Source organism: Pogona vitticeps, chromosome 1 (genome assembly GCF_051106095.1).
Source record: "Pogona vitticeps strain Pit_001003342236 chromosome 1, PviZW2.1, whole genome shotgun sequence".
Lineage (NCBI taxonomy): Eukaryota > Metazoa > Chordata > Lepidosauria > Squamata > Agamidae > Pogona > Pogona vitticeps.
The window spans coordinates 337,350,329-337,377,359 of NC_135783.1; the positions used below are offsets into that span (position 1 = coordinate 337,350,329).

The 27,031-nt window shown below is 42.8% G+C and overlaps 1 protein-coding gene across 1 annotated transcript in view; it reads right to left on the reverse strand.

The window, feature by feature from the left end:
• Window positions 1-20,744, reverse strand: part of CCDC85C (coiled-coil domain containing 85C) — a 197,324-nt gene extending 176,580 nt beyond the window's left edge. The window contains exon 1 of the mRNA XM_020812903.3: window positions 18,921-20,744. Coding sequence (XP_020668562.1) covers window positions 18,921-19,629 — 709 coding nt within the window. The 5' untranslated portion in view covers window positions 19,630-20,744. The remainder of the gene's footprint in view (window positions 1-18,920) is intronic.
• Between the last annotated feature and the right edge of the window lie 6,287 nt (window positions 20,745-27,031).

Here is a 27,031-nt window from a genome sequence, read left to right on the forward strand (position 1 = left end):
TCAAATGAATCAACCTCTCCCCATATCACAAATTCCCCAAGCAGTTTATGTCTGAACACAGCACTCCGGGTGTTACATCCAACAGTGTCTTTCCACCACCGACACAAGCCACACAAGCCAAACTGACTCCCCATCCCACTTGCAATCCCCTACCATGTCCTCCAAATCTGCTCCAGAAGGAGGAGCCAGGTTTCCCTAAAACAGACTGCAGGGTCCTGTGGAAGGGAAGATACAGAGAGGGTTTCAGGATGAATGAGGAGGCATTCACTTCTAGCAAACCCACCTCTTACATTAATCTGATCCTTTGTAATAATGCACCTCTAAAAAGCAACTAAACATGTTTTCAATTTCTGTTATCTAAATTGTCAACAGGAATTAGTAATTAGTATCAGTGCCCGAAGCCTCTTGACCAGGTGTTTTTAAACTTTCTACAGTGCCTTTCTTTCCAAAATAGATAGATCTTCTCATAACTTGGCTTTCCATCAGTGAACTCAGAGCTATACACAGGTCTATTGTTCCCCAGTTCATCATCACAACACAGTGAGGTAGGCTGGGCAGAGGGAATATGACTGGCCCAAGATAACCTTCATGATTAAGAAGAGTTCAAATCTCAAGTCTGAGCCCAACTAGCTACCCATTAACCAGAACACCTCTAAGAAAGGGAGTCGCTGAATTAAACAGAATTATATAGATTTGTACCTTTAGGAACTGCCACATGTTTCTACAGGGACAAAAATTTTAAAAACCTGAAATAAATGCCAGACAAATAGTGCATTTCAAATTTCAGTGCATGTATGTTAGCAAGCAACATGTGAAAATAGAAGTGTGGTGGAGAAAGGAACAAAGCAAAGTGTGTTGCTTATATAAGGCCCCATAGTACTTAAATTGTAAATGTGGGTGGATTTACAATTGCAGTGAAAGTACGCAGGCCACATATTGCCACCACACACCCCCAGCAAAGTTGGTACTTACTCAATTTACCAATCTCAGAAGATTGGAAGGCTATCTGTACCTCCATCAGTAAGGAGAAATGGACAAGCTCTCAAACCAGAGCTGTTGGACCTGTATAACCAGTTTTTCCAGCAACTTCTACTTCTTGTCCTCCTTGGTTGCAAGTACTGTATCTGGCTGTCCTCAGCTCTAGAAAACAGTTTGACTATGGAACAGATTTGGCCCCAAAATGCTAGGTGTCCTGGTCCGTGCTCTTAATACTAACGTATTCAGAAAATCATGCAGGTAAAGAAAAGAGATTTAAACAGGTATCCCGACAACACCAGAATTCCCTTCTCGCTCCAGGGACTGACTGATGCCTGCACATTCTTTCAGGAACTCCAGCAAGAGATTTCTATATTCATAGCAGTGAGAAGGTTTTAGAACATGCTGTCCTATTGATTTTAGAATCTACCACTAAGTATCCCTGAAGCTTTGGAGCTGGCAGGACAAGACTACCAATAAAGAGAGAACCTTGCCTATTTATGTATGCTTTAAATCAGGCTTGTCCAACCTGCGGCCCAAGGGCCGCATGTGGCCCAGGTCGGCTCATAATGCAACCCAGTGCAATTTTTTATTTTAAAAGAAATTCCAAAGTTTCAAGTTACACTGCCGGCGCTTGGGGCCGGAATGCGGCTGGGGCACGTCACAATGGTAGGGGGGAGAGAGGGAAGGAAGGAAGGAGTGGGAGGGGAGGGGATAGGGGGGCTTTGTGACTACATTGTGCCGTCCCCGTCAATAGGTGGACCCCCTCCCGGCCCCATAAAGCCACCGGAATCGAAGCTGGCAGCCTTTGCTGTCTGAGACTGCAGCTGCCGGTAAGCACGCTTGGAGCGGGGCTGCGGAGGACGGCTAAGGCTGCCCCCCATGCAGCCCAAACCAAATGTATGTGCAGCCCAAACCAAATTTTCATCTTCTAATGTGGCCCAGGGAAGGTGAAAGGTTGGACACCCCTGCTTTAAATCTTTATAACAATGTCTCTATCCAAATGGCCTTTGGGAACTTCTGGGTGACTGCCAATGAGCTAGACCAGTCTCCTGCCTATGTCCCCTGTTAATCTTTCTGGCCTCATTAATTTAATCCCAGCAAACATACACATTGATTGCCAATACCCTAATGAAAACAGAAAGAAATCGCCCTAAAGCAATAGAGAGTGAGGTGGGGAGGGTGAGAGGAAGAGTAGAAGCATGCTATGGTAACTTAATGGCCTATATGAAAGATTAGTACCTACCTTCAGGCTACTGTATAGCTATTTCCTTTTAAATAACATTTCTATACCCCAAGTTTATTGTAATATATTGTGCCCTCTAGGTCTATAAGTGAACATTTACAAGCAGGAATCAATAATACTAGTGGCGATCTTTCCACTCTCTTAACCCCCCTACCTCTCTGAGATAGCAATTCTTCAGTGAACTAGATAGTCACGCTGGACTATTGCAGCAGACGCATCAGTCAATAGCATAATTGGCACAGATAAAAAATCTCAGCAGGTTTCCTTTGGTCCTTTCCCATCCCTAAGGCTTCTAGAAAGTCAATCTACCCGTACATAAATTACTCACTAAAGTCTACCTTGGTTGAACACAGCCAGACACTGAAGCAAGTAACCATCCATGCTGGCTATCTGAAAGATAATTTTCACATTTATAAACCCATTAAGTTCTTCAGGTCACCTGGAAAGACCGTCTTGATAATCCCTGATAATGGAGGAGGGCCTTTAAGGTGGTGGCACCCACTATATGACATATTACTGTACTTCCTCAGGTATGGTGTAACTATTCAAAAAAAATTTCAATATTTTTCCTATTGGTTTTTGCAAGCCCTCTCAGTATAGCTCAGCTTTAACTGTTTTGCACATAATCCTAATGTTGCAAAGTAACTCTGCACTGTTTTGCATTATGTGCTTTATTTTTCTTATACACTTCTTTGACATCTTAACGTAAAAGCACCATATAAATACAAGTGAATAACAAACAGGAGGAGAGTCAGATGAAAAGTTGAACTAAAGTACTTCAATAACATGGGAGCAGTCTTCTTGATATATATATTGCTCTGTAGCCAAGTCTTTATAATAGAATCATAGAATAGTGAAGTTGGAAGAGGCCTATGAGACAATCAAGTCCAACACCCTGCTTGATGCAGGAATAAAAATCAAAGGATATTTTTCCAGGTAGTTGTCTTACGTTTCTCCTGAATGTATTCTCCTGAATCCCTCCGGTGTTGGAGCACTCACCACGTCTCAAGGTAATTGGCTCCACTGTCTTACTGCTCTAAACAGTTACAAAGTTTTTCCTGATTTTCAATCGGACATTTATTTCTGAGAACCAACGTGTTCTCCAGATTCTAGTCCAGGAGCAGGCAACTTAGTGGGCTCTCGTGATGCTTTGCTGTTGATTATGCAATCAAGAAATACTAAAAGAGCTACACATTGTACATTCGCATTTTAGTCCAGACCCCAAACAATCTGAGCTCTCTCTCCTTAATCTCCTATAACAGTGGTGGCAAACCTTTTTGGGCTTGTGTGCCCAAACTGGGGGGGGGGGGGAGTGGGTGGCGTGCCGCAGTGGTGGCCAAACCGGAAGTGGCGGCAGAAGGGGGAATCCTATGCCTCGAGACCCTACTCTGGATCTGCCGCCAGCACCAGCTGCTCCGGATCCTGACCCACCGCCTGTCCAGGCACCAGCACTACTCAGTTTTGGCTGCGGGGAGGGGGGGAATAGCGATCCGGCGACCTATGGCTCGCGTGCCGGCAGAAAGGGCTCCGCATGCCAGCTGTGGCACACATGCCATAGGTTCACCATCGCTGTCCTATAATAACACCTACAAGACCAGGCACTAACAACTTAACAGGCAAAGCCTGTCTATACATATACAGTGGTGCCCCGCATAGTGACGATAATCCGTGCAGCAAAAATTGTCGCTATACGGATTCGTCGCTATGCGAAATAAAAAAGCCCATAGGAATGCATTGAAACCCCTCCAATGCATTCCTATGGGCTTAAAATTTGCCTTTTAAGCGAAAATCCTTCATACGGCGGCCATTTTAGCTGCCCAGTAAGCGAGGAATCCACCCCTGTTTTACCCGGTGGCCATTTTGGAACCCCCGATCAGCTGGGGGAAAAACATCGCTATGTGGAAATCGGTAAGCGAAACAGCTTACTGATCATCGCAAAGCGATTTTCCCCCATAGGAAACATTGTTATGCGATTGCAAAAGCGATCGCAAAATCATCGTCGCTATGCGGATTTGTCGTTAAACGGGGCGCCTGTTATGTGAGGCACCACTGTACACAGATAGTGGAAAGTTATTAGGATCCGTTTCAGTGTGGACACAGTGATGAACTAGGACTTAGGAGGCCTGGGTTTGAGCCACCACTCAGTCATGGAAGCTCAGTGGGAGTGTGGAACAGGTAAAACCACTCCTTAAATACCTCACTTACCTTAAAAGCCCTATTAGGGTCAGTGTAAGTCAGTTCCGACATGACAGCACATAACAACGAATCTTATATTTGAACACTGGGCTCTGTCAAAGATGCTCAACTCTTCATCCCACATTAGATGGAAACATGGGAGAGAGCCTCCCACTTGAAGCACCTGGTTATACAGCCCCCTATTTCTGGAGGCACCTCATAACTGAGCCAAAGTAAAATATGGGTCTTCGTCAAAGCCTCTGGAGTCTAAGGATTTTGTCATGATAGGACACAGTTAAAATTAAACTTTTTAATTTTAAAATGTAATATAATTTAAAACATTTCAAAAATTTAAATGTACATTTAATTCGAAATATTTTATATGTTTTATATCATAATTTGCTCAACGTATTTTAAATTGCTTTCTTGACTGTACAGAATCCTGACATCTTACAAAACAGAGAAAGTGATGTTTTAATAAATATGAAAGGAAAAAATGAATCATATTTGGGAATAAGCTACATTGAGGTCAATGGGACTTACTCTATGAGCATACATCTACTGGATTCTGATGTTAAACAGTATGGCCAGAATCCTATTGCCAATTTACATACCCATAAATAAGACTGCATAAGTCATGGCAGCAAACTGCTGCTAATTAATGAGGTGCTGGAGGAGTTCATGATATGCACACACATGTTGAGTAACAGTGCCAGCACCTTGTTAATTAGCAGCAATTTGTCACTGTGACTTATGCAATTTCACTCCCATACATGTAAATTTTCAATACTGTAGGATTCTGGCCCATGTTACATGAACTAATGACAAGATTTAGCTAATTAAGCACCACAAGTACTATGTGCAGTAAAGTAGAACCTTTTACATTATATTTCTCATGTAACTGCGAAAAGGAAGAAGAAATACCAACAGCTACTGCTGCTTCTTGTTTGAGAGCTCTCTTGAGGAGGCACCTCACGGATCCTGGCCCTGGGTTCCATCTGAGACTACAACCCACAGTCTGGGCATTTTCTATTCTGTCAGGTGCAGTATAAGAAAACAAAAAGGTCTAAATCCAAGCATTGGTGATACTGAAGGACAAAACCATCAAGAAGGAAATGAAATGTTTTCTGTGTGTGTTTAGTCATTTAGTCGTGTCCGACTCTTCGTGACCCCATGGACCAGAGCACGCCAGGCCCTCCTGTCTTCTACTGCCTCCCGGAGTTGTGTCAGGTTCATGTTGGTTGCTTCGCAGACACTGTCCAGCCATCTCATCCTCGGTCGTCCCCTTCTCCTCTTGCCATCACACTTTCCCAACATCAGGGTCTTTTCCAGGGAGTCTTTTCTTCTCATTAGATGGCCAAAGTACTGGAGCCTCAGCTTCAGGATCTGTCCTTCCAGTGAGCACTCAGGGTTGATTTCCTTTAGAACTGATAGGTTTGTTCTCCTTGCAGTCCAGGGGATTCTCAAGAGCCTCCTCCAGCACCACAATTCAAAGGCATCAATTCTTCGGCGGTCTGCTTTCTTTATGGTCCAGCTCTCACTTCCATACATCACGACAGGAAAAACCATAGCTTTGACTATTCGGACTTTTGTTGGCAAGGTGATGTCTCTGCTTTTCAAGATGCTGTCCAGATTTGTCATCGCTTTCCTCCCAAGAAGAAGGCGCCTTTTAATTTCAGGGCTGCTGTCTCCATCTGCAGTGATCATGGAGCCCAGGAAGATAAAATTTGACACTGCCTCCATATCTTCCCCTTCTATTTCCCAGGAGGTGATGGGACCAGTGGCCATGATCTTAGTTTTTTTGATGTTGAGTTTCAGACCGTTTTTTGCACTCTCCTCTTTCACTCTCATTACAAGGTTCTTTAATTCCTCCTCACTTTCTGCCATCAGAGTGGTATCATCTGCATATCTGAGGTTGTTGATATTTCTTCCGGCAATCTTAATTCCGGCTTGGGTTTCTTCCAGTCCCGCCTTCCTCATGATGTATTCTGCATTTAAGTTAAATAAGCTGGGGGACAATATACAGCCTTGCCGTACTCCTTTCCCAATTTTGAACCACTCAGTTGTTCCATGACCAGTTCTAACTGTTGCTTCCTGTCCCACATATAGGTTTCTCAGGAGACAGATAAAGTGGTCAGGCACTCCCATTTCTTTAAGAACTTGCCATAGTTTGCTGTGGTCCACACAGTCAAAGGCTTTCGCATAGTCAATGAAGCAGAAGTAGATATTTTTCTGGAACTCTCTGGCTTTCTCCATAATCCAGCGCAAGTTAGCAATTTGGTCTCGAGTTCCTCTGCCTCTTCGGAATCCAGCTTGTACTTCTGGGAGTTCTCGGTCCACATACTGCTGAAGCCTACCTTGTAGGATTTTGAGCATAACCTTGCTAGCGTGCGAAATGAGTGCAATTGTACGGTAGTTGGAGCATTCTTTGGCACTGCCTTTCTTTGGGATTGGGATGTAGACTGATCTTTTCCAATCCTCTGGCCACTGTTGGGTTTTCCAAACTTGCTGGCATATTGAATGTAGCACCTTAACAGCATCATCTTTCAAGATTTTAAATAGTTCAACTGGAATGCCATCACCTCCACTGGCCTTGTTGTTAGCCAGGCTTTCTAAGGCCCACTTGACTTCGCTCTCCAGGATGTCTGGCTCAAGGTCAGCAACTACATTGTCTGGGTTGTCCGGGATATCCACATCTTTCTGATATAATTCCTCTGTGTATTCTTGCCACCTCTTCTTGACGTCTTCTGCTTCTGTTAGGTCCCTCCCATTTTTGTCTTTTATCATGTTCAGCTTTGCGCAAAATGTTCCTCTAATATGTCCAATTTTCCTGAACAGATCTCTGGTCTTTCCTTTTCTGTTATCTTCCTCTATTTCTTTGCATTGTTCATTTAAGAAGGCCCTCTTGTCTCTCCTTGCTATTCTTTGGAAGTCTGAATTCAAGTTTCTGTAACTTTCCCTATCTCCCTTGCATTTTGCTTCCCTTCTCCTCTCTGCTATTTCTATGGCCTCGTTGGACAGCCACTTTGCTTTCTTGCATTTCCTTTTCTTTGGGATGGTTTTCGTTGCTGCCTCCTGGACAATGTTACGAGCCTCTATCCAAAGTTCTTCAGGCACTCTGTCCACCAAATCTAGTTCCTTAAATCTGTTCTTTACTTCCACTGTGTATTCATAAGGGATTTGGTTTAGATTATACCTGAGTGGCCCAGTGGTTTTTCCTAATCTCTTCAGTCTAAGCTTGAATTTTGCTATGAGAAGCTGATGATCAGAACCGCAGTCAGCTCCAGGTCTTGTTTTTGCTGACTGTACAGAGCTTCTCCATCTTTGGCTGCAGAGAATATAATCAATCTGATTTCGATATTGCCCATCTGGTGATTTCCATGTATAGAGTCGCCTCTTGTGTTGTTGGAAAAGAGTGTTTGTGATGACCAGCTTATTCTCTTGACAAAACTCTATTAGCCTTTGTCCTGCTTCGTTCTGAACTCCAAGGCCAAACTTCCCTGTTGTTCCTTTTATCTCTTGGCTCCCTACCTTAGCATTCCAGTCCCCTAGAATGAGAAGAACATCTTTCTTCGGTGTCAGTTCTAGAAGACGTTGTAAATCTTCATAGAATTGTTCAATTTCAGTTTCCTCAGCAATGCTGGTTGGTGCATAAACTTGGATTATTGTGATGTTGAATGGTCTGCCTTGGATTCGTATTGACATCATTCTATCATTTTTGAGATTGTATCCCATTACAGCTTTTCCCACTCTTTTGTTGACTATGAGGGCTACTCCATTCCTTCTACGGGATTCTTGTCCACAATAGTAGATATGATAATCATCTGAGCTGAATTCGCCCATTCCTATCCATTTTAGTTCACTGATGCCCAGGATGTCGATGTTTATTCTTGCCATCTCCTGTTTGACCACCTCCAGCTTCCCAACATTCATAGATCTTACATTCCAGGTTCCTATGCAGTATTTTTCTTTGCAGCATTGGATTTTCCTTTCACTTCCAGGCACGTCCACAGCTGAGCGTCCTTTCGGCTTTGGCCCAACCACTTCATTAGCTCTGGAGCTACTTGTACTTGTCCTCCGCTCTTCCTCAGTAGCATGTTGGACGCCTTCCGACCTGAGGGGCCCATCTTCCAGCGTCATATCTTTTAGCCTTTTGTTTCTGATCATGGGGCGTTCTTGGCAAAGATACTGGAGTGGCTTGCCATTTCCTACTCCAGGTGGATTGCGTTTAGTCGGAACTCTCCACTATGTCCTGTCCGTCTTGGGTGTCCCTGCACGGCATAGCCCATAGTTTCTCTGAGTTACTCAAGCCCCTTCGCCACGACAAGGCAGCAATCCATGAAGAAGGAAATGTTTTCTAACAAACTATTTACCAAAAAAAAAGTGAGGCTTTTTACATTATCTCGCCCTTCAATGCGTATCTGCTTTTCTTTACTGCCTTTCTTTACAGCCCTTGCCTTCAAGGTAATATATTTGTATAAAACAATACCTTGCATCTCCTTAACACATATAAAAATAATAAGACATCTACACACACCTCTTTTATATTCTAATTTCCTTCTTCTAAAGAAGAAAAGTGCCTGGCATGAGGAAGCAAAATTTCCCACAAGGTAGCAAAGAACAGAAGCAGGAAAAAGTCTTAGAATAAAGATTTCTCAACAACAAATTCAAGGGTTTGGAATTTATATCAGCAAGTACTGTATGACAGCCTTACCAGCACTGCTACACCCTGCTCTGGGGGCAAAACTTTTTCAATGCCAGTCAAAATACTGTAGCCCAGATAAGAGACAACATTTGCATATGTATTCATGGCTTTTTCCAAGAGGCACTTAAGATGGATTACAATGAATACTGATGGTTATCAGAGAGCAGCCACTGAAGTCTTTAGAATATGCACACTACCTCCAATCTCCAGATCAGGTTCACAGGAAACCTCATGAATGAATCCTGAAGAGAGAGAATACCAAAGAAATCAACCCAATTTCTTCACACATGAAACTTATACAGTACAGGTCTTATCATCAGGTCATAATATCCATTTTAACCACCTCTGAGTGTCTAAAGCTGGATGGCCTGAAAGAAAGGCTTCAGCCTCAACCCCTCCTCCTGCCCAGAGGTGGAGGGTCCGGGGGGGGGGGATGTTGGCTTATATTCAAATAGTTCCTTCCCACACAAGCAGCCAAGAAATGGGACAAACCATGCTTGCACACATGAGCAGATTATAACAAAGCTTTGGGAATCTATTATTTGCAGCACAAGTTTTTCCAACAGCATAGCTGCCCAAAGGGAGACCAAGGGCTGATTCACAAAACCAAAAGACCAAAATGTGGTGAAGGATTGGACGTGCCATATATTAACAGTTCATAGAGGGAAAAATATGGACATGCGCCTTGAGCCTCGCTCCAGCCCCTCAACCTACAATCCATCCACAAAGAATATTTCATGTCGACAAAGTCACAATCATTCGGCCCTTTCCACTTTGGATAGCAGGCAAAAATTCCCCTTGAAACTGAGTGAACACACCTTCATGTGTGTACTTGTGCACCCTGGTCAACACAAATAAAACAGTCTGTACGCAGCTGCGGAGGAAGATTTTAGGGAGTACTATAGCTCAGTTCTCACTCCCCAGGAACATGATAACCCGCCTTGCCCAGACTTAAACCTTAGCTCCATCGAACTCTGTATGGCCTGACTTAACAGCATTTCTCTGGAAGTCAGACAAGCCTTTGTCATACCTAACTGCACATGCCAGTATGGGATATAAATCAAGTAAATAAAATAAATTTATATTGCAACTTTTGATTGCATGCCCTTCAGGGTGATTTGCAACAGATGAAGGCAACAGCAACAAGGCAAGTGACAAAAGCACCAACACATAACCAAGTACAGTGGTACCTCGGTTTACGAACGCCTCGGTTAACGTAATTTTCAGTTTACGAAGCAAAATCCATTTGAAAATAATATCTCGGTTTACTTTTTTTTTTTTTTTTGGAGTACAAAGAAAGTTTCCCCAGAATGCATTGTGCCTGGAGGTTTGTAGTGCCGCGCCCAGTTCCTATGGCAATCCGCATTTCAGTTTACGAATTTTTTGCATTACGTAACGTTCCGCAGGACGCATTAAATTCATAAACCGAGGTGCACCTGTAGTCCATAGCCTCCTAGACAAAAGATGAGAGGGGCAATACACTCCCAGAGGACTCACAGGTGAAGCTAAGCACTGAGAGGACAAAGCTCCCTGCAACTGTTCCTTTCTTACTGATAGATGGAGCTAGGGCCATCTTCCCTATGCTTACAATGAGGCAGAGGGGTGACCTTCCAGTGGCTTAGCAATGTATTGTTTTCATTCACTCTGTTGTCTTTTTTCTTTTAATTTTTTTGCTTTTAACTTGTTGTTATCTCTGCTTTATTTTGAACATTTTATTTTTATTCCATCAGCCATATTTTGTGGAAAGACAGGATGAATATGCTTACCACAGGTTACTGCTGACATATCACATGGTACTTTGGTCTGGCTCCAGAATGAAGAGATCATTATGATACCCTACGACAGACTATCAGTAACACGGATTGATGAGAATCACAAACCCTCAAACCAGAAAGAATTTTGTGAATAGAACCAGGTTCCCCTAAAAAGAATTTGACTCAAACCTCAGGCTTACACATTTAACATGGAGGGCTTACATTCATCATCTGAAATGTCGTAAGTCAAATTACCCTTCTCTTCACCATAATGTGTCCAAAGATTCATGAAATATAAGTTAAAACAACACCAAGATTGCATTTATTTTTAACTTTAAACTATATTTTTAACCAAAATGGGGATAGATGATGTGGGGAGGCATGAAGGACCCTCAAAAAGGGATATGATCCCAAAAAATCTGAGAACTGTGACACAGAGGAATCCCATGCAATGGCCCCCAAAGAACAAAGCAGGTCCTCCTCTGTATCAGGGCTAGGACATCGATGATTTTACACAGGATGGACACACTGTGGCAAACCCACAAAGGTCACCATTTCCTTAAACAATTCCTTCCCAATTTTTCACTCTTCCCAAAGCCACACATGCAAGTGCACAAATATCCTGAAGTAATGGTTCAACCCCCTTCATGGATTGCTGCCTTGTCGTAGCGAAGGGGCTTGAGTAACTCAGGGAAACTATGGGCTATGCCGTGCAGGGCCACCCAAGACGGACAGGACATAGTGAAGAGTTCCGACTAAATGCAATCCACCTAGAGTAGGAAATTGCAATGCCACTCCAGTATCTTTGCCAAGAACACCCCATGATCAGAAACAAAAGGCTAAAAAATATGACACTGGAAGATGGGCCCCTCAGGTCGAAAGGCGTCCAACATGCTACTGAGGAAGAGCAGAGGACAAGTACAAGTAGCTCCAGAGCTAATGAAGTGGTTGGGCCAAAGCTGAAAGGACGCTCAGCTGTGGATGTGCCTGGAAGTGAAAGGAAAGTCCAATGCTGCAAAGAAAAATACTGCATAGGAACCTGGAATGTAAGATCTATCAACCTTGGTAAGCTGGGTGTGGTCAAACAGGAGATGGCAAGAATAAACATTGACATCCTAGGCATCAGTGAACTAAAATGGACAGGAATGGGTGAATTCAGCTCAGATGATTATCATATCTACTATTGTGGGCAAGAATCCCATAGAAGTAATGGAGTAGCCCTCATAGTCAACAAAAGAGTGGGAAAAGCTGTAATGGGATATAATCTCAAAAATGATAGAATGATGTCAATACAAATCCAAGGCAGACCTTTCAACATCACAATAATCCAAGTTTATGCACCAAACACCATTGCGGAGGAGACTGAAATTGAACAATTTTATGAAGATTTACAACACCTTCTAAAACTGACACCAAAGAAAGATGTTCTTCTCATTCTAGGGGACTGGAATGCTAAAGTGGGGAATCAAGAGACAGGGAAGTTTGGCCTGGAGTTCAGAACGAAGCAGGGCAAAGACTAATAGAGTTTTGTCAAGAGAACAAGCTGGTCATCACAAACACTCTTTTCCAACAGCACAAGAGGCAACTCTATACATGGAAATCAACAGGTTGGGCAATATCGAAATCAGATTGATTATATTCTCTGCAGCCAAAGATGGAGAAGCTCTATACAGTCAGCAAAAACAAGACCTGGAGCTCACTGTGGCTCTGATCATCAGCTTCTCATAGCAAAATTCAAGCTTAAATTGAAGAGAGTAGGAAAAACCACTGGGCTACTCAGGTATAATCTAAACCACATCCCTTATGAATACAGAAATAAAGAATACAGAAGTAAAGAACAGATTTAAGGAACTAGATTTGGTGGACAGAGTGCCTGAAGAACGATGGATAGAGGCTCGTAACACTGTACAGGAGGCAGCAACAAAAACCATCCAAAAGAAAAGGAAATGCAAGAAAGCAAAGTGGCTGTCCAATGAGGCCTTAGAAATAGCAGAGACGAGAAGGGAAACAAAATGTAAGGGAGATAGGGAAAGATACAGAAAATTGAATGCAGACTTCCAAAGAATAGCAAGGAGAGACAAGAAGGCCTTCTTAAATGAACAATGCAAAGAAATAGAGGAACATAACAGAAAAGGAAAAACCAGAGATCTGTTCAGGAAAATTGGAGATATTAGAGGAACATTTTGTGCAAACATGGACATGATAAAGGACGAAAATGGAAGGGACCTAAAAGAAGCAGAAGACATCAAGAAGAGATAGCAAGAATACACAGAGGAATTATACCAGAAAGATTTTGATATCCTGGACAACCCAGACAATGTAGTTGCTGACCTTGAGCCAGACATCCCGGAGAATGAAGTCAAGTTTGCCTTAGAAAGCCTGGCTAACAACAAGGCCAGTGGAGGTGATGGCATTCCAGTTGAACTAATTAAAATCTTAAAAGATGACGCTGTTAAGGTGCTACATTCAATATTCCAGCAAGTTTGGAAAACCCAACAATGGCCAGAGGATTGGAAATGATCAGTCTACATCCCAATCCCAAAGAAGGGCAGTGCCAAAGAATGCTCCAACTACCGTACAATTGCACTCATTTCACACGCTAGCAAGGTTTTGCTCAAAATCCTCCAAAGTAGGCTTCAGCAGTATGTGGACCGAGAACTCCCAGAAGTACAAGCTGAATTCCGAAGGGGTAGAGGAACTACAGATCAAATTGCAAACATGCACTGGATTATAGAGAAAGTCAAAGAGTTCCAGAAAAACATCTACTTCTGCTTCATTAACTAGGCAAAAGCCTTTGACTGTGTGGACCACAGTAAACTATGGCAAGTCCTTAAAGAAATGGGAGTGCCTCGCCACTTTAATTAAAAGATGCCTGCTTCTTGGGAGAAAAGCGATGACAAACCTTGACAGCATCTTAAAAAGCAGAGACATCATCTTGCCAACAAAAGTCCGAATAGTCAAAGCTATGGTTTTTCCTGTAGTGATGTATGGAAGCGAGAGCTGGACCATAAAGAAAGTTGACCGCCGAAGAATTGATGCCTTTGAATTGTGGTGCTGGAGGACACTCTAGACTAGAGAGTCCCCTGGACTGCAAGGATGTCAAACCTATCCATTCTGAAGGAAATTAACCCCGAGTGCTCACTGGAAGGACAGATCCTGAAGCTGAGGCTCCAGTACTTTGGCCAACTCATGAGAAGAGAAGACTCCTTGGAAAAGACCTTGATTTTGGGAAAATGTGAAGGCAAGAGAAGGGGACGACAGAGGATGAGATGGTTGGACAGTGTCACTGAAGCAACCAACATGAATCTGACACAACTCCGGGAGGCAGTGGAAGATAGGAGGGCCTGGCGTGCTCTGGTTCCATGGGGTCACGAAGAGTCGGACATGACTAAACGACTAGACAACAACAATGAATGGTTCAACTCCTATACTATATGACACTTCTTTCTCTTTGTTTTTGTTTCTCAAGATAGAAAATAATCTAAAAGCACTCAACTGCCAAGTGATTTTTCCACGACCAGAATCCTCCACCAGAAGGTAGGGTGGGGTGGTTTGACAGCCTACAGGAGAAGCTTAGGAAGTTACCACATACGCTCCTGTAACTAGCACATCAATGTTTCCTTGGAATCAGACAGGGAAGAGCTAGTACTCCAATTAGTCAGTTGACAATAAGATTCACAGAACCAACACTGTAAAGTTGGTTTCCTGCAGTCAGCCCACAATGAAAGGAGGCATATCCTGGTTTCTATCATCAGTCATGGGAATGGATGCAAAGAGAAGATATACAGTACCTTCATCTCCAAAGGATAAAGTACAGTGGTGCCTCACTTAACGGGCGCCTCGTTTAACAAGAAATCCGCATAGCGATGATTTTTTTGTGATCGTTTTTGCGATCGCACAACAATGTTTCTAGTGGGAAAGTATCACTTTGTGCTTACTGATTTTCGCATAACAATGTTTTCCCAACAGCTGATCGGCGGTTCCAAAATGGCCGCCAGGTTTTAAAAAATGGCCACCCTCTGTGTTTTCGCTCCCATTCCTCACTTACCGGGCAGCGAAAATGGCGGCCGTATGGAGGATTTTCGCATAAAGGTAGGTTTTTTTGCCCATAGGAACGCATTAAACAGGTTTTAATGCATTCCTATGGGCTTTTTTATTTCGCATAGCAACGAATCCGTATAGCAACGATTTTGGCTGCACGGATTATCGTCGCTATGCGGGGCACCACTGTAGACTGAAAAAGGAAGACCAATCTAACGTGTAAGAGACCAGACAGACTTGGGAATTAAGTGTTTTAAGAAAGAGATAATCTTAGGAAACATTGTTTTTTTGAGTAAACATCAGAACCCAGAAAAAAAAATACCAAACATATTATGGTGATCCAAATGGAACAGGTTTGCAAAAAGTCTTTTGTTAGGATTATAAACCACCACAACTTAATCAAACTTCAACAGCTGCATTTTAATGAACTTGTGCAGAGCATTCTTGGAATGCTGGTTTCCAAACTACAGGCCCCATATGTTCTTAGACTAAAACTCCCAGAAGCCCACAGGGCTTCTTGGAAGTGTGATATCTGAGGTCTTAGACTTGGGAACAAATGTTCTACAGTAAAAAAAGGGGAAAGGTTCTGAGAAGAGGAGATGTGTATCTATTCTTCAGGGAGACCTGTATTATTCAGTTAAGCCTCTCCAAATCCATTCATTTTTAATTGTAATTATTCCCCTAAGCAATATTGGAAAATGTAGCACTTTGTTCGAGATTCTTTCCACAATTCCTTCAAGAAGCAGTCTGACAGTTTAGCAGAAGATCACTTTATTGTAACTCATAAAATACATGACTGTATTAAGTAAGAATTATAATATCAAGTTGCCAACTGTATGAGTAGTATTAAATCTTATTGGCGGCGTGCAGACAGCCAAGCCTCACAGTGTTTATTAACTGTCATAAGTAACATGGGAAATTGGAGAGTGCTTTAGAAACCATAGCACTCCATGTAAGAGACCAACCACAAGAAAGTTAATTTCCTTTAATAATGCATAGTATCTGCTGTCCTTCCTTACAGCATTGTGGAAATCCGTCCTTCCCTCTTCCTCCAGCCCCATCAGCTAAAACTCCCATTCATATATCACATTTCCTACTTTGATTACTGCAACTTACTGTACATCTTACTATTACACCTTTAGGGATTATGCTTTTATTTAAAGAAAACCAATTATTGCATTACACAGAAAGTCATAAGGGTACAGAGAATAATCTTATATAAGGATATAACTAGATAAATTGTGCATAAAGTTCCACATTTCCAAGGCATAATATAGCCAACAAGGGCAGTATGTCACTGCTGTAGCCAGAATACTGATCAGCTATTGTGGAATGGTTTGAATGGGGAAAGTCATTTTAGATTTACCATCTTCAATGTTTGTTGTGGGTTTTTCGGGCTCTTTGGCCGTGTTCTGAAGGTTGTTCTTCCTGACGTTTCGCCAGTCTCTGTGGCCAGCATCTTCAGAGGACAGAGTGCTGTCCTCTGAAAATGCCGGCCACAGACACTGGCAAAACGTTAGGAAGAACAACCTTCAGAACATGGCCAAAGAGTCCGAAAAACCTACAACAACCATACTTAAGCTTAATCACAGTTAAGATTAATTATGCTTAAAGAAAACAAGACAGCTTCTAAACTATGGTTTGAAAATAAAACCTTAACTTCATGGCTCTTCAGGAACCTCTTTCATCTAAGGCAAGAGACACTCCCTTGTCATTTCAGGAACAAATAGGATCACCCTACCAGCAACCCATTCAGCTGTAAATACCCATCCTGGGACTGAGTTTAACAGCAGACCTTAGCGACACAATGCCTGGACAAATTTCTGGATCTCCTTGCTTCTAGCCTAGCCTCCTTTGCTTTGACTCTATTTTTTTCCCTACCACTCAGCCTAAAGAAGAATTTTAGAGTTCTTGCAGCTATTATCATGAGTTATCTAAAGGAAGCTTCCAAACTCATTCTCACAGCCCAAAGCTAATTGTGGCTTCAACATTACATTCAAATATTGGAGAAGCTCATTGACAAAACTAAGGAATACCTCACTCTCAAATTGGAGGACTGGGGAAATACCCTTGTTATGGTCAAGAGCCACCAATGGCTCAAATGAAGACAAGAGAGACTAATTTTCAAGCAAAAACAGGGAAAAGATAATTTGTGATAAACTAAACACACTGTAGTGCTTACTTTTCTAGACATCCCAACACAACACTTTGCCCAAGTAAGGGCCTCAAATTAAACCAAAGTCTCATCCTGCAATATTCAAGAAATAACCCACTTCAGTTAATCAGTGTGCAAAAATCCAGAAGGCAGGGATACTTAAAACAGGCTCATCGCCGCTTCACACAACTTTTGTTCCATGCAAATACAAAGGTTTGGACACTTTCCAGCAACAATATCCTGAGTTTTATTTGAACTAGATTCGGAAAGCAAGGGAGAAGAATTATAATGGGCTGTCTGTATTAAGTCATACACACATCCGCATAAAATTATCATGCTGTCATCTGCTAACTAAGGCTTGTTGCTCACTAAGCCCTAAGTACAGGATGAGCTCAAGATGTGTAAACATATATAAAAGTAGTAAATTTATTACAAGATAGATCAATCTCAAACCAGGGTTTAATAATCAACTCAGAATAGCTGATTAGTACGCAGTTTGTTCCCTACAAAAGTACAGATTAGAACACAAACAAACACACCCACAAAGAGTAAGATATATATATCATTCTATACCATAGTATTCTGAAACTCATACTATTCGGTTAGAGACAGTTGTTGAGCTAGAGAAGAACTACAGAGCTAAACACCTAAGACTTTTACAAATAAGCCCTTAAACTGCTCTTCTCAATAGGCTTTCTATGCTTTTCCTCTAGCAGGCAACTAAAGAGAAAAGTAATCATTCAAGGCTGAATGACAAAGATGTGAAAACATAATGTAAAAACATCAATCAATTTAATAAAATTAATTCATCAGGCTTTATGTTGGGATGTCCGTAGGAGAAGGAAAAAAAAAGAACATAAAATCCCCATAGCAAACACTTAGCAATGTGTAAACATCAACAATGCTGTTCTGAAGTCAAACAGTCAGGGAACCCTTTAAAATGTATATAATTCACAATGCCACAATTTGAGCCAGAAGAGGTCAGCTTTCACTGCGGGGCCTGCGCTCATCCAAAACCTGTATGCATCTCCATGACATCAAAATCCTTTTACACATGCTAATGAATTCAACTTGGCAAGACTTCCATGATCAGAAGGAACTGTCTCTTTTCCTGGATGGATGGTGATGCATAAAAAATGGAAAGTCCAACTATGACTTCCCCAATGTAGCACAGAAGTCACACATCTCATGTAACCTGTCGTACAAAAATCTAAAAAGCAGGAATTTTGAAGTGTTAAGGTAACACTGCTACAAGTCAGACAGCTGCTCTCATTGAGCCATGGGTAAAATGCACCATGAGAGACAAGAGTGAATGACAGAGATCACATCCTTGTGCACTGTGTTGATTAAACAAAGCTGCTAAGAGCCAGCTGTTACCGCTCCCCGGAAAAGTAGCTATAGACTCACTGTAAACATGCATTAAAAGGTGTTGGTGGATGATCCACTGTTAAAACGGCATAGATTGTTAGAAGGGCAAGGGTTGCTAAAGAGTATTACGGGGTAATTTAATTCATATTCAGCCACAGTATATGTGGAGCTTTGGGAAAGTTACTTTTTTCAGATACAGGTCCCAAAATGTCATAACAGCTGTGAGATTCTGAAAGTTGTACCACATATACATAACTTTTCTAAGCTTTGTGTAAGAATTCTAGTAAGTGAATGTTAGCTGGGTGGAGAGGCAGGCAAATTTCAGGTTACAAGATTAACAGGCCTTGCATGAAGCCAATGTAATTCTGGTAAAGCACCTTAGAAGGAGAAGTTTGGAAGTCAGTCTCCTTCTAGTGCAAAAATAAGGCATACCTACACCTTTGGAAGTCTTGCGTTTCTAGCACAGAAATGAGACAGTGGGTTGGAAAGCCAAAGACTTACCATTGAGACCGTTGGGAATGCTCCTGTGGTGTAGTGGTGCCGAGAGGTCATCCATAGATCGCCGGATAGCCCCAGCCTTATTCTCAACTGGTTTGTGATGGTGAAGGGGATGATGGTGATGATCCGGACTTCCTGCACTGCCAGTGCTGGAGGTGCTACTTCCATCCCCAACATCCCTAGTGCCAGAACCCCCATTTAAATTGGTGAGGCTGGCCTGGCTGTCTATGGAGCTTCGGGAGCCTGCTCCATTCCTCTCTTCATCCAACATGAGGACTATCTCCTTGAGCTCCACGTTCTCCCGCATGAGGCACTCCTGCTTGGCCTCCAACTCTTTCAGCTTCTGCTGGTACATCCCCACGTCCTTCCACATCACGCCAGCTGTGTGTCTCCCGAACCTCTGCCATTCTCTCGACAGCTTTTTCCCTTTCTGCCGGTCATCGTCCAAGAAACAGCAGAGCTCCCTAAGTTCATGGTTATCATCTTGCAGCTTCTGATTAACTTCCTTCAAGCCCCTGATCTCATGTAGGTGAACCTGGAGCCTGCGGTTCACATCCTTCATCAAGTTGCTATGCTCCACCATCAAGTTCATCTTCTCATTCTCCACTTTCTTCAGCCTCTTCACTAGCTCTTCTTTGCTCCAGCGCAACAAGTCCTCTTCTGTCATTTTGGTCAAGTCTTCCTTTGACCCCTCCACAGAATTTTTTGCCATGTCTATAAAGAAGTTACTCCAGAATCGGGTGGGAGGGGGGGAAACCAAACTGTCCTTTTAGATGTATATGTTATTTCTATTAAAAACAGGTGTCAAAATTATTGCCACATTTTGAAAAGCCTTTTTTTTAAAAGGAATAATAAAAAAATCCAAAACCCACTATAACTCTTCAGAGATCACAGAGCAAACAGTAAATCCACTCATTTTTGAGAAAGGTATTATTCTCTGCCCTTTTTAGTCCCATCCCTAAAAAATTAAAAAGCCAGCAATATCACGGAGATAGCGAGGGAAACCCCAATTTTCAAGGAGCCACTTCCAAAACTTACTAATTCCTTCCACGCAGCCTCTCAAAAGTGAATGAAAGAAGCCAACTTACCCGCGGTTCATAAAACCACGGCGAGAGAGAAGTTGTAAATTCACAGATCAACCTGCGTAGGTTTTATTCTTTTCACTTGTTCCAGCATCCCCGGTTGATCGATTTCCAAGAAATTAGAGCTGTAAAAAAATAATAATAATACTGAGAAACAGTCCGCGGCAACTGCTTCAACGATCCAACCCGCTACGTCCACACCAGAGTCGGGGGTGGGCAGATGATTGGAAAATTTTTAAAAAATGCAATTTTAAAAAAATATTCCTTTTTTTTTTCTTCCTCTTCCTTTTATTTTTCCCCTTTTAGTTCCGAGGCAGTTTTCCGGATGATGTCAGAGCCTTCTGTAAACTGCATTTAAATTGCACAGCAAGAGGTGAGGCGGAGAGAAAAGAGCATTTCTTGAAGGGAACAATCATCAGGACAAGAACTGAGAGCAAAACGCAAGGAGAGAGAGCTTCGCACAAGGCACAGCTTCCTTCAACCCAGACGGGGAGGAAAGAGAAAGAAGAGGGAGTCTGTCTAAGAGGAAACCCTGGAATTGAAGAAAGACGACGAGAAATAAAGAGCAAAAGAGGGAGGTTGAAAAAAATAAAACAGACAGAAAGCCAATATACGCAAATGCCGCAATTGTTGCAGCTCCGGCTTGCAAGCAAGCACGGCACCGTTTTTACAGAAGGGAGGGGGGAAAGGAGGCAGGGAGCTTAGCGCGTAGGCTCCGCCCCTTCTCCCTGATTGGCCAATAGGATGGTGCGGGGTGGTGCTTCTCCCCGCCCTCGCCTCGGCTGTTCAGGTTGAACGTCGCTTTCCGCCTCGCGTCAGGTTACCGCGGAGAAGCGGTGGTGGGTGCGTGGTTTTTTTTCCTCCTCCTGTCCCGTCAGCCAATCAGAGGACGCCAAGAGCGCATTTCAAAAAAGCAGGTACAAAAGAGAAAGGTAGAGAGCGACGACGCGCCTCTCTTAAAGGAGCCGCGAGCTCCACCTTTGCCACTACGGACAGATCGGCGCCAGCTTCCTCGAAATCCACCTTCTGTCCTCATCCTCCCGCCCCAAAAGTCATCTCTAATCGACTCCTTCTTCACCTACAGAGAGAAGAACTGCAGATACTTCTCTCTGTTAAGTGCATTGGACGCTCAAAAGAAATAACACGCCGCACCGCTAAAACAAAATCAGATTTATTTATATTTTTTTATTCCTACTCAATGGCATTATTCCTTCACTTAGTTTCTCTCCCTGTTTAGAAACAACGGGATTCCATTTTGAAGTTATCCCCAATAGCATGCTGGTTTTAGTTTGGCGGCGTGGAGCCCTACATTCCTTCCTAGATTTTGTATTTGTTAGCAGAATCCAAAATTCTGGAACACAGCCAACATGGCTGACTGTCTGATCCAAAGGTTTCCCAGCTTTGGGTCTTGGACTAAAACTCCCAGAAGTCTTCATCACTAGCTGTGCTGGCCAGGATTTCTGGGAGTTGTAGTCCAATAGCATCTGGGTACCCAAGATTGGTAAACACTGATCTAATCAATGCAACAAATTTGGTGTTGCAATATAAGATCAAGCCAGGTCATGCTCACTGTCTTGTACAGATGCTATATAAGGCAGTGAGCCTGGTATGATCTTGGTGTTGTTGTGTGCTGTCAAATCACTAGTCAACCCTATGAATGATCTATCTCCAAAATGATCTTCCTCAACAGCCCTGCTGGGCTCCTGTAAACTCAAGCCTGTGGCTTCCTTTGAGGTGTCAATCCATCTGGTGTTTGGTCTGCCTCTCTTCCTATTTCCGTCCACCTTTCCCAGCATTAGTTGTCCTTTCCAGAGAATCCTGCCTTCTCGTTATGTACCCAAAGTAGGACAGCCTCAGTGTCAACATTTTTGCCTTAAGAGATAGTTCATGCTTGATTTGATCAAGGATCCACTTGTTCATTTTTCTGGCAGTCCAGGGTATCTACAAGGCTTTCCTCCAGCAGCACATTTCAAAGGAATCTTTTTTTCTCCTTCTGTCAGTTCTCTTTAATGTTCAGCTTTCACCCCATACATGATGATTAGAAATACAAGAGTGTAAATGGTCTTGGTCCCAATGACAAATCATTGCACTTGACCGTTTCTAGTTCCTTCGTTGCTGCCCTTCCTAGTCTCAGTTGTCTTTTGATATCTTGGCTGCAGTCCCCATTAGGAATTATGATTGAAATAAGGTACAGAAATCTCTTAACTATTTAAATTTCTTCATTCTCAACATTAAAAGTCCTGAAGTTCTTCTGAAGTCATGATTTTTGTTTTCTTCATGTTCAGGTGCAGTCCTGCTTTGGCGCTTTAGGTTATTAAATAGCCTGATCTTAAACAGTTTTAAAAATTTAGCCTAAAGAGGGTATATTAGCTGATGTAATGGCAAGACAGTTTTGTAGTTGTTCTGCTTTCATCGTAAGAATACATCTTGTAAACAACCGCACTCGCTCCTATTTTTGGGCTTCTCACTTTCCCTCACTGAAGGAAGACCTAGATGGGCACAACTACATACGTAACTATTTGAGTGGCAGGAATTGCAAACTATTAGTGAATGGGGATATTTCACAATGAAGGTTTGAATAACCATGAGTCTCCCCCCCCATACCTTAACAAACAGATCAAATGAAAGGATAAGCAACGGTAGAACTGATGGTTGTTGTGGGTTTTTCGGGCTCTTTGGCCGTGTTCTGAAGGTTGTTCTTCCTGACGTTTCGCCAGTCTCTGTGGCCAGCATCTTCAGAGGACCTCAACAACCATCAGATCCTGGCCGCGATAGCCTTCGAGAATACAACAGCAGAACTGCTGGATAGTTCAGTGGTCTAGTTTGATTCCACCTCTGTGACTCCTTGAGAGGGACTAGACTTGATGATCTATAGGGTCTCTTCCAACTCTGCAGTTCTCAGATGATGATGAGGATGATTGTTGTTGTTGAGTCCTATAGCACTTTTAGAACTGACAAGTTTTGTTCAGCAGTGGCATAAGCTCTTGTGCATTCCAACCCATTTTTCAGTCATTGGCCATTTTTTTTGGATGACAGAGATATAGCTGGTCTACTTAGATCTCTGTCTGCCATCCCCAAAGATTGCCAGCAACCATTAACAGCCACTCACTGACCATCAACATACCAAATTTCTTGCACTTCTATTGCGTTATATCTCTACTTTCCCCACCATCATAGACAAACTTGGCTCCCTACTTGGAAAAATATATATTTTTTCAATCAAAAGGAGTTGAAGATGAGAAACCATGGTTCACACTCATATTAGGCAGAATGAGGCCATTTTGTCGGGACAGAGACTTATGTCAAGAAAGAGCAGAACATTGTTATTTATATAGATGCAATTATATTTTTTTAATACCATGGATAGAATCATTGATGTGATTTCTTTTACAGGTGCCCAAATAAGCTGATTTAAGAAGTGGTTTACCAGTTTCACACGCTCCCCATGTGTTTCCATGGCCAAGCAAGGATTCAAACCCAAGTCTTGTGAGTTCTAGTCTGTAACCCAATTCACTACAGTGGAAAGGAAGCAGCAAAATAGCTTAGATCAGGCCTGTGAGGAGCCCTTATTCAGTGAGGTATAATGTGCTTTGTTTAAAGCAGTGGTTCCCAACCTTGGGTAACTCAAGTATTCTTGGACTGCAGCTCCCAGAAACCCTGTCCAACAAAGCTAGCAATGAAGGTTCCTGGGAGTTTCAAGCCAAAAATGCCTTGGTTACTCAAGGTCGGGAACCACCTGGTATAAGGTCATAGTCCTCAAGCAGTCAAACCTTTAAGTTTAAAATGTCTAGAGCTTGGGAGTGGGGAAGTTATTAATCTTTCCAGAGCTCAGTCAATTTTGTCAGGCAAACAGCAATTGAAATATGGGGGTGGGGAGGACTGTACGAACATCATTCTTTTAAAGTACAGTATACACGTATATGTGACATGGTGTGAATGCTTTCACTTGCCTTCCGAAGGCTTCTGCACAGCTTATGCTGCATAAGTTCACTGAATTCTTGACCACTCAGGCATGCTCAAAACTATCAATGGCTATGAGTCACGACAACTATGGAGTATCAGAGGTACCTCTGAAAACTAGTTGCCAGGCAACTGGTGTGGGAGGATGATTTTGCACTCACATCCTGTTAGTGGGCTTTCCAGAGGCCTCTGATTATCTACCCTTAAAAACAGACTGTCAGATCGGCCAAGCCTCTGTTCCAGTAATAGGCATTACTGAGTTGATTTATGCATGTCTGAATTCATAGTGCTTATTTCCACGTAAATAGGTATAGGATTGCAACTTGCTTGCCTGCCACTGCAGAGAGGGGTGGATTGCAAGAAAACTGGCCACTCCTGCGAGAAGTCTTTGATGTGCCAAATATAAGTCAGGCGAGGTTTCCTCTGATACAAAGGGGAGAAGCCTCAAACCAGACCCTGAAAGCAAGGGCCATGGCTCTTTTTCCAGTGGCAAGCCAAAAACATGGCCAGACAAACCTTTTTCAGCCCTCTACCATCACTACTCCTGACGTCCAGGAAGTGAACTGCAGCTTTCAGACTTGTAGAATAAGAAATTTATAATTTCTCAGCTCTATATAGCTGTCGATTTGTGACCTGGTTTTTCCAGACGAAGCAATGTGAGTTGCTTGAAGACACACTGAGAGAGGCAGGAATAGAATGACAATGAACTGACAGAGACAACTGATCAGACAGAGAGAGAAGGAGAATCAGGCTAGGAGATTCATTCCTGCCCTTGTTATACATGTGGTCAAAGCCGGCACGCAGACCTGAGAATATATTTTTAACACAATTCAGCAGCCGCTGATAGGGCCATTTCCTGGCCCTACTATTAGGTATGATGAGGCAACTGTCATGGGTGGCAGGACAGTGAACTGACAGCACACAGCCTGCCCTAAACTACTCTGATGCCTTCAGCTGCGATGATGGCAGTCAGCACCAAATATCAACTGCCCTGGGCAGCTTTTGGGAATAGACTTGAGCAGAGTGACACTTGCTTGTCCTTAGCCTCACGCAAGGTATATAGGGCAGTGACTCTCAACTTTTCACCACTCAGATGTTTTGGATGACAAATCCTAGAATCCCTGACTATTGACCATGCCAGGCAGACCTTGGTCCAAAACATATGGAGCACCAAAGTTTATGAACCACTGGTTTATTGGCATCCCTAAGGGCTATACAGAGGGCAGTGCTTGAGTGACCATTTGGGTTGAGGAGGATGGAATTTCATCCCTCGCCTTTTTTTATTTTAAGCAAAAAGATTCTCAGGAAGTATTTGATTAGGAACCTAGGAGGCTATCTTATACTGAATCAGAGCATTGATTCATCAAACTTGGTATTTTCTGCATCTTGGTCAACAAAGTGCAGCCATCCAGATGTTGGGGGTGAGCATTTTCCATAAGCCCTAATCACCATTGCTAGTGGTGGAAGTGGCAAGCGAGAAAATTTTGGAGCCATATTTTGCCTATCAATAGTCCATACTGACCATCACTAGTTCTTCAAGGTTATGGACCCAGGTCTTTCACAGCCAGCCTTGGAGATGGCAGGGTTTGAACTTTCTGCATGCAAAGTATGTGCTCAGATACTGACCCTCAGATCATCCCCTGAATGGTCTTTCTGGAACTGTCCATAGGGCAGAGCAGAGTTTGGGAAAGTTACATTTTAAACTATAACTGCCAGAATCCACCAGTCACCATGGCCCTTAAGATTGGGGGGGGGGGGTTATGACATGACTCAATAAAGTACTCTTTGTTCCACTGCCAACTTCCAGTACATATCCTTCTCAGTCTCAACTATCACTCGGTGGTTGCTTGGAAAGCCATTTCACAAGCCCCTGCCAGCTAATCCACAGACATTTATAGAAAATGAAGTGCTGGCAGGAGTTTCAGTGCTATCATAAAGAGATAGGATCCCTATTCGCAAAAAGGGAAGTAAGGCTGCAGTTCAAACCTACACTGCAAAGAGCGGGAAACCTCCAACCTATTGACCACTCAGCTTGGAACTTGGCTCTCCACTGCTGGCCCTGCTCCAGACAACTGATTTTATTTGCCACTTTGGGCTCTTCCCAAATAAAAATGCTAATAGAGTGAAGTTTGCACAATCTGAGGAAGGACAGTGCCTGGCTGCAAAATCTTTTTCTCTATTACTGTACTTGATAAATAGTCACATCTGTAACCTAGAATCTTTTTTTTACTCTAGCTCCACCCACTTTTGCTAGGTAGTGTATTAAAATTAACAACTGCACTCACTGTTTGCTATTTTTGGGTAGTAAGGGATGTTTCGCTGCTGTTAAGCGCTATCACCAAAATATGGAGGGGAAGTTGAGGTTGCGTAATACATAACTTTGGGACAAATAACGTTGCCAATTAATTTCTTACATTTATTTCTCACAATTTATTTATTTATTTATTTGTTTGTTTGTTTGTTTGTTTGTTTGTTTGTTTATATCCCGCCCATCTAGACCAAAGTCTACTCTGGGCGGCTAACAATAAGACATAAAAATAAAAGCAATATAATAAAACAAAGACAACGTTAATAATATAATTCAAGATGGCAAAGAATAATTAGGTGATGACAGGAGGTAAAGCCTGCCTAAAGAGCCAGGTCTTAAGTTTGCTCTTAAAAACACCCAGAGAGGAGCCAGGCAGACCTCTGCGGGCAGACTGTTCCAAAGTCGAGGGGCCACTGACGGGAAGGCCCGGTTTCTTGTTCTTTCTCTCCAGGCCTCCCTCAGCGTTAGGCCCCTCAGCCTCCCTGGCTATAACAAGTGATTTGGGTAGATCTAGGTGGGAGGGGGTGTTCCACTAGATATCGAGATCCCAAACCATTTAGGGCTTTATATGTCATCATTAACATTTTGAAATCAATGCGGAAATGAATGGGCAGCCAATGCAGGGCAGCTAAAGTGGGGAAAATATGCTGGTATTTTCTCACCCGGGTGAGAATTCTGGCTGCAGCGTTCTGCACCATTTCAAGCTTCTGCATCAGTCTCAAAGGTAGCCCCATGTAGAGCGCATTACAGTAGTCTAATCTCAA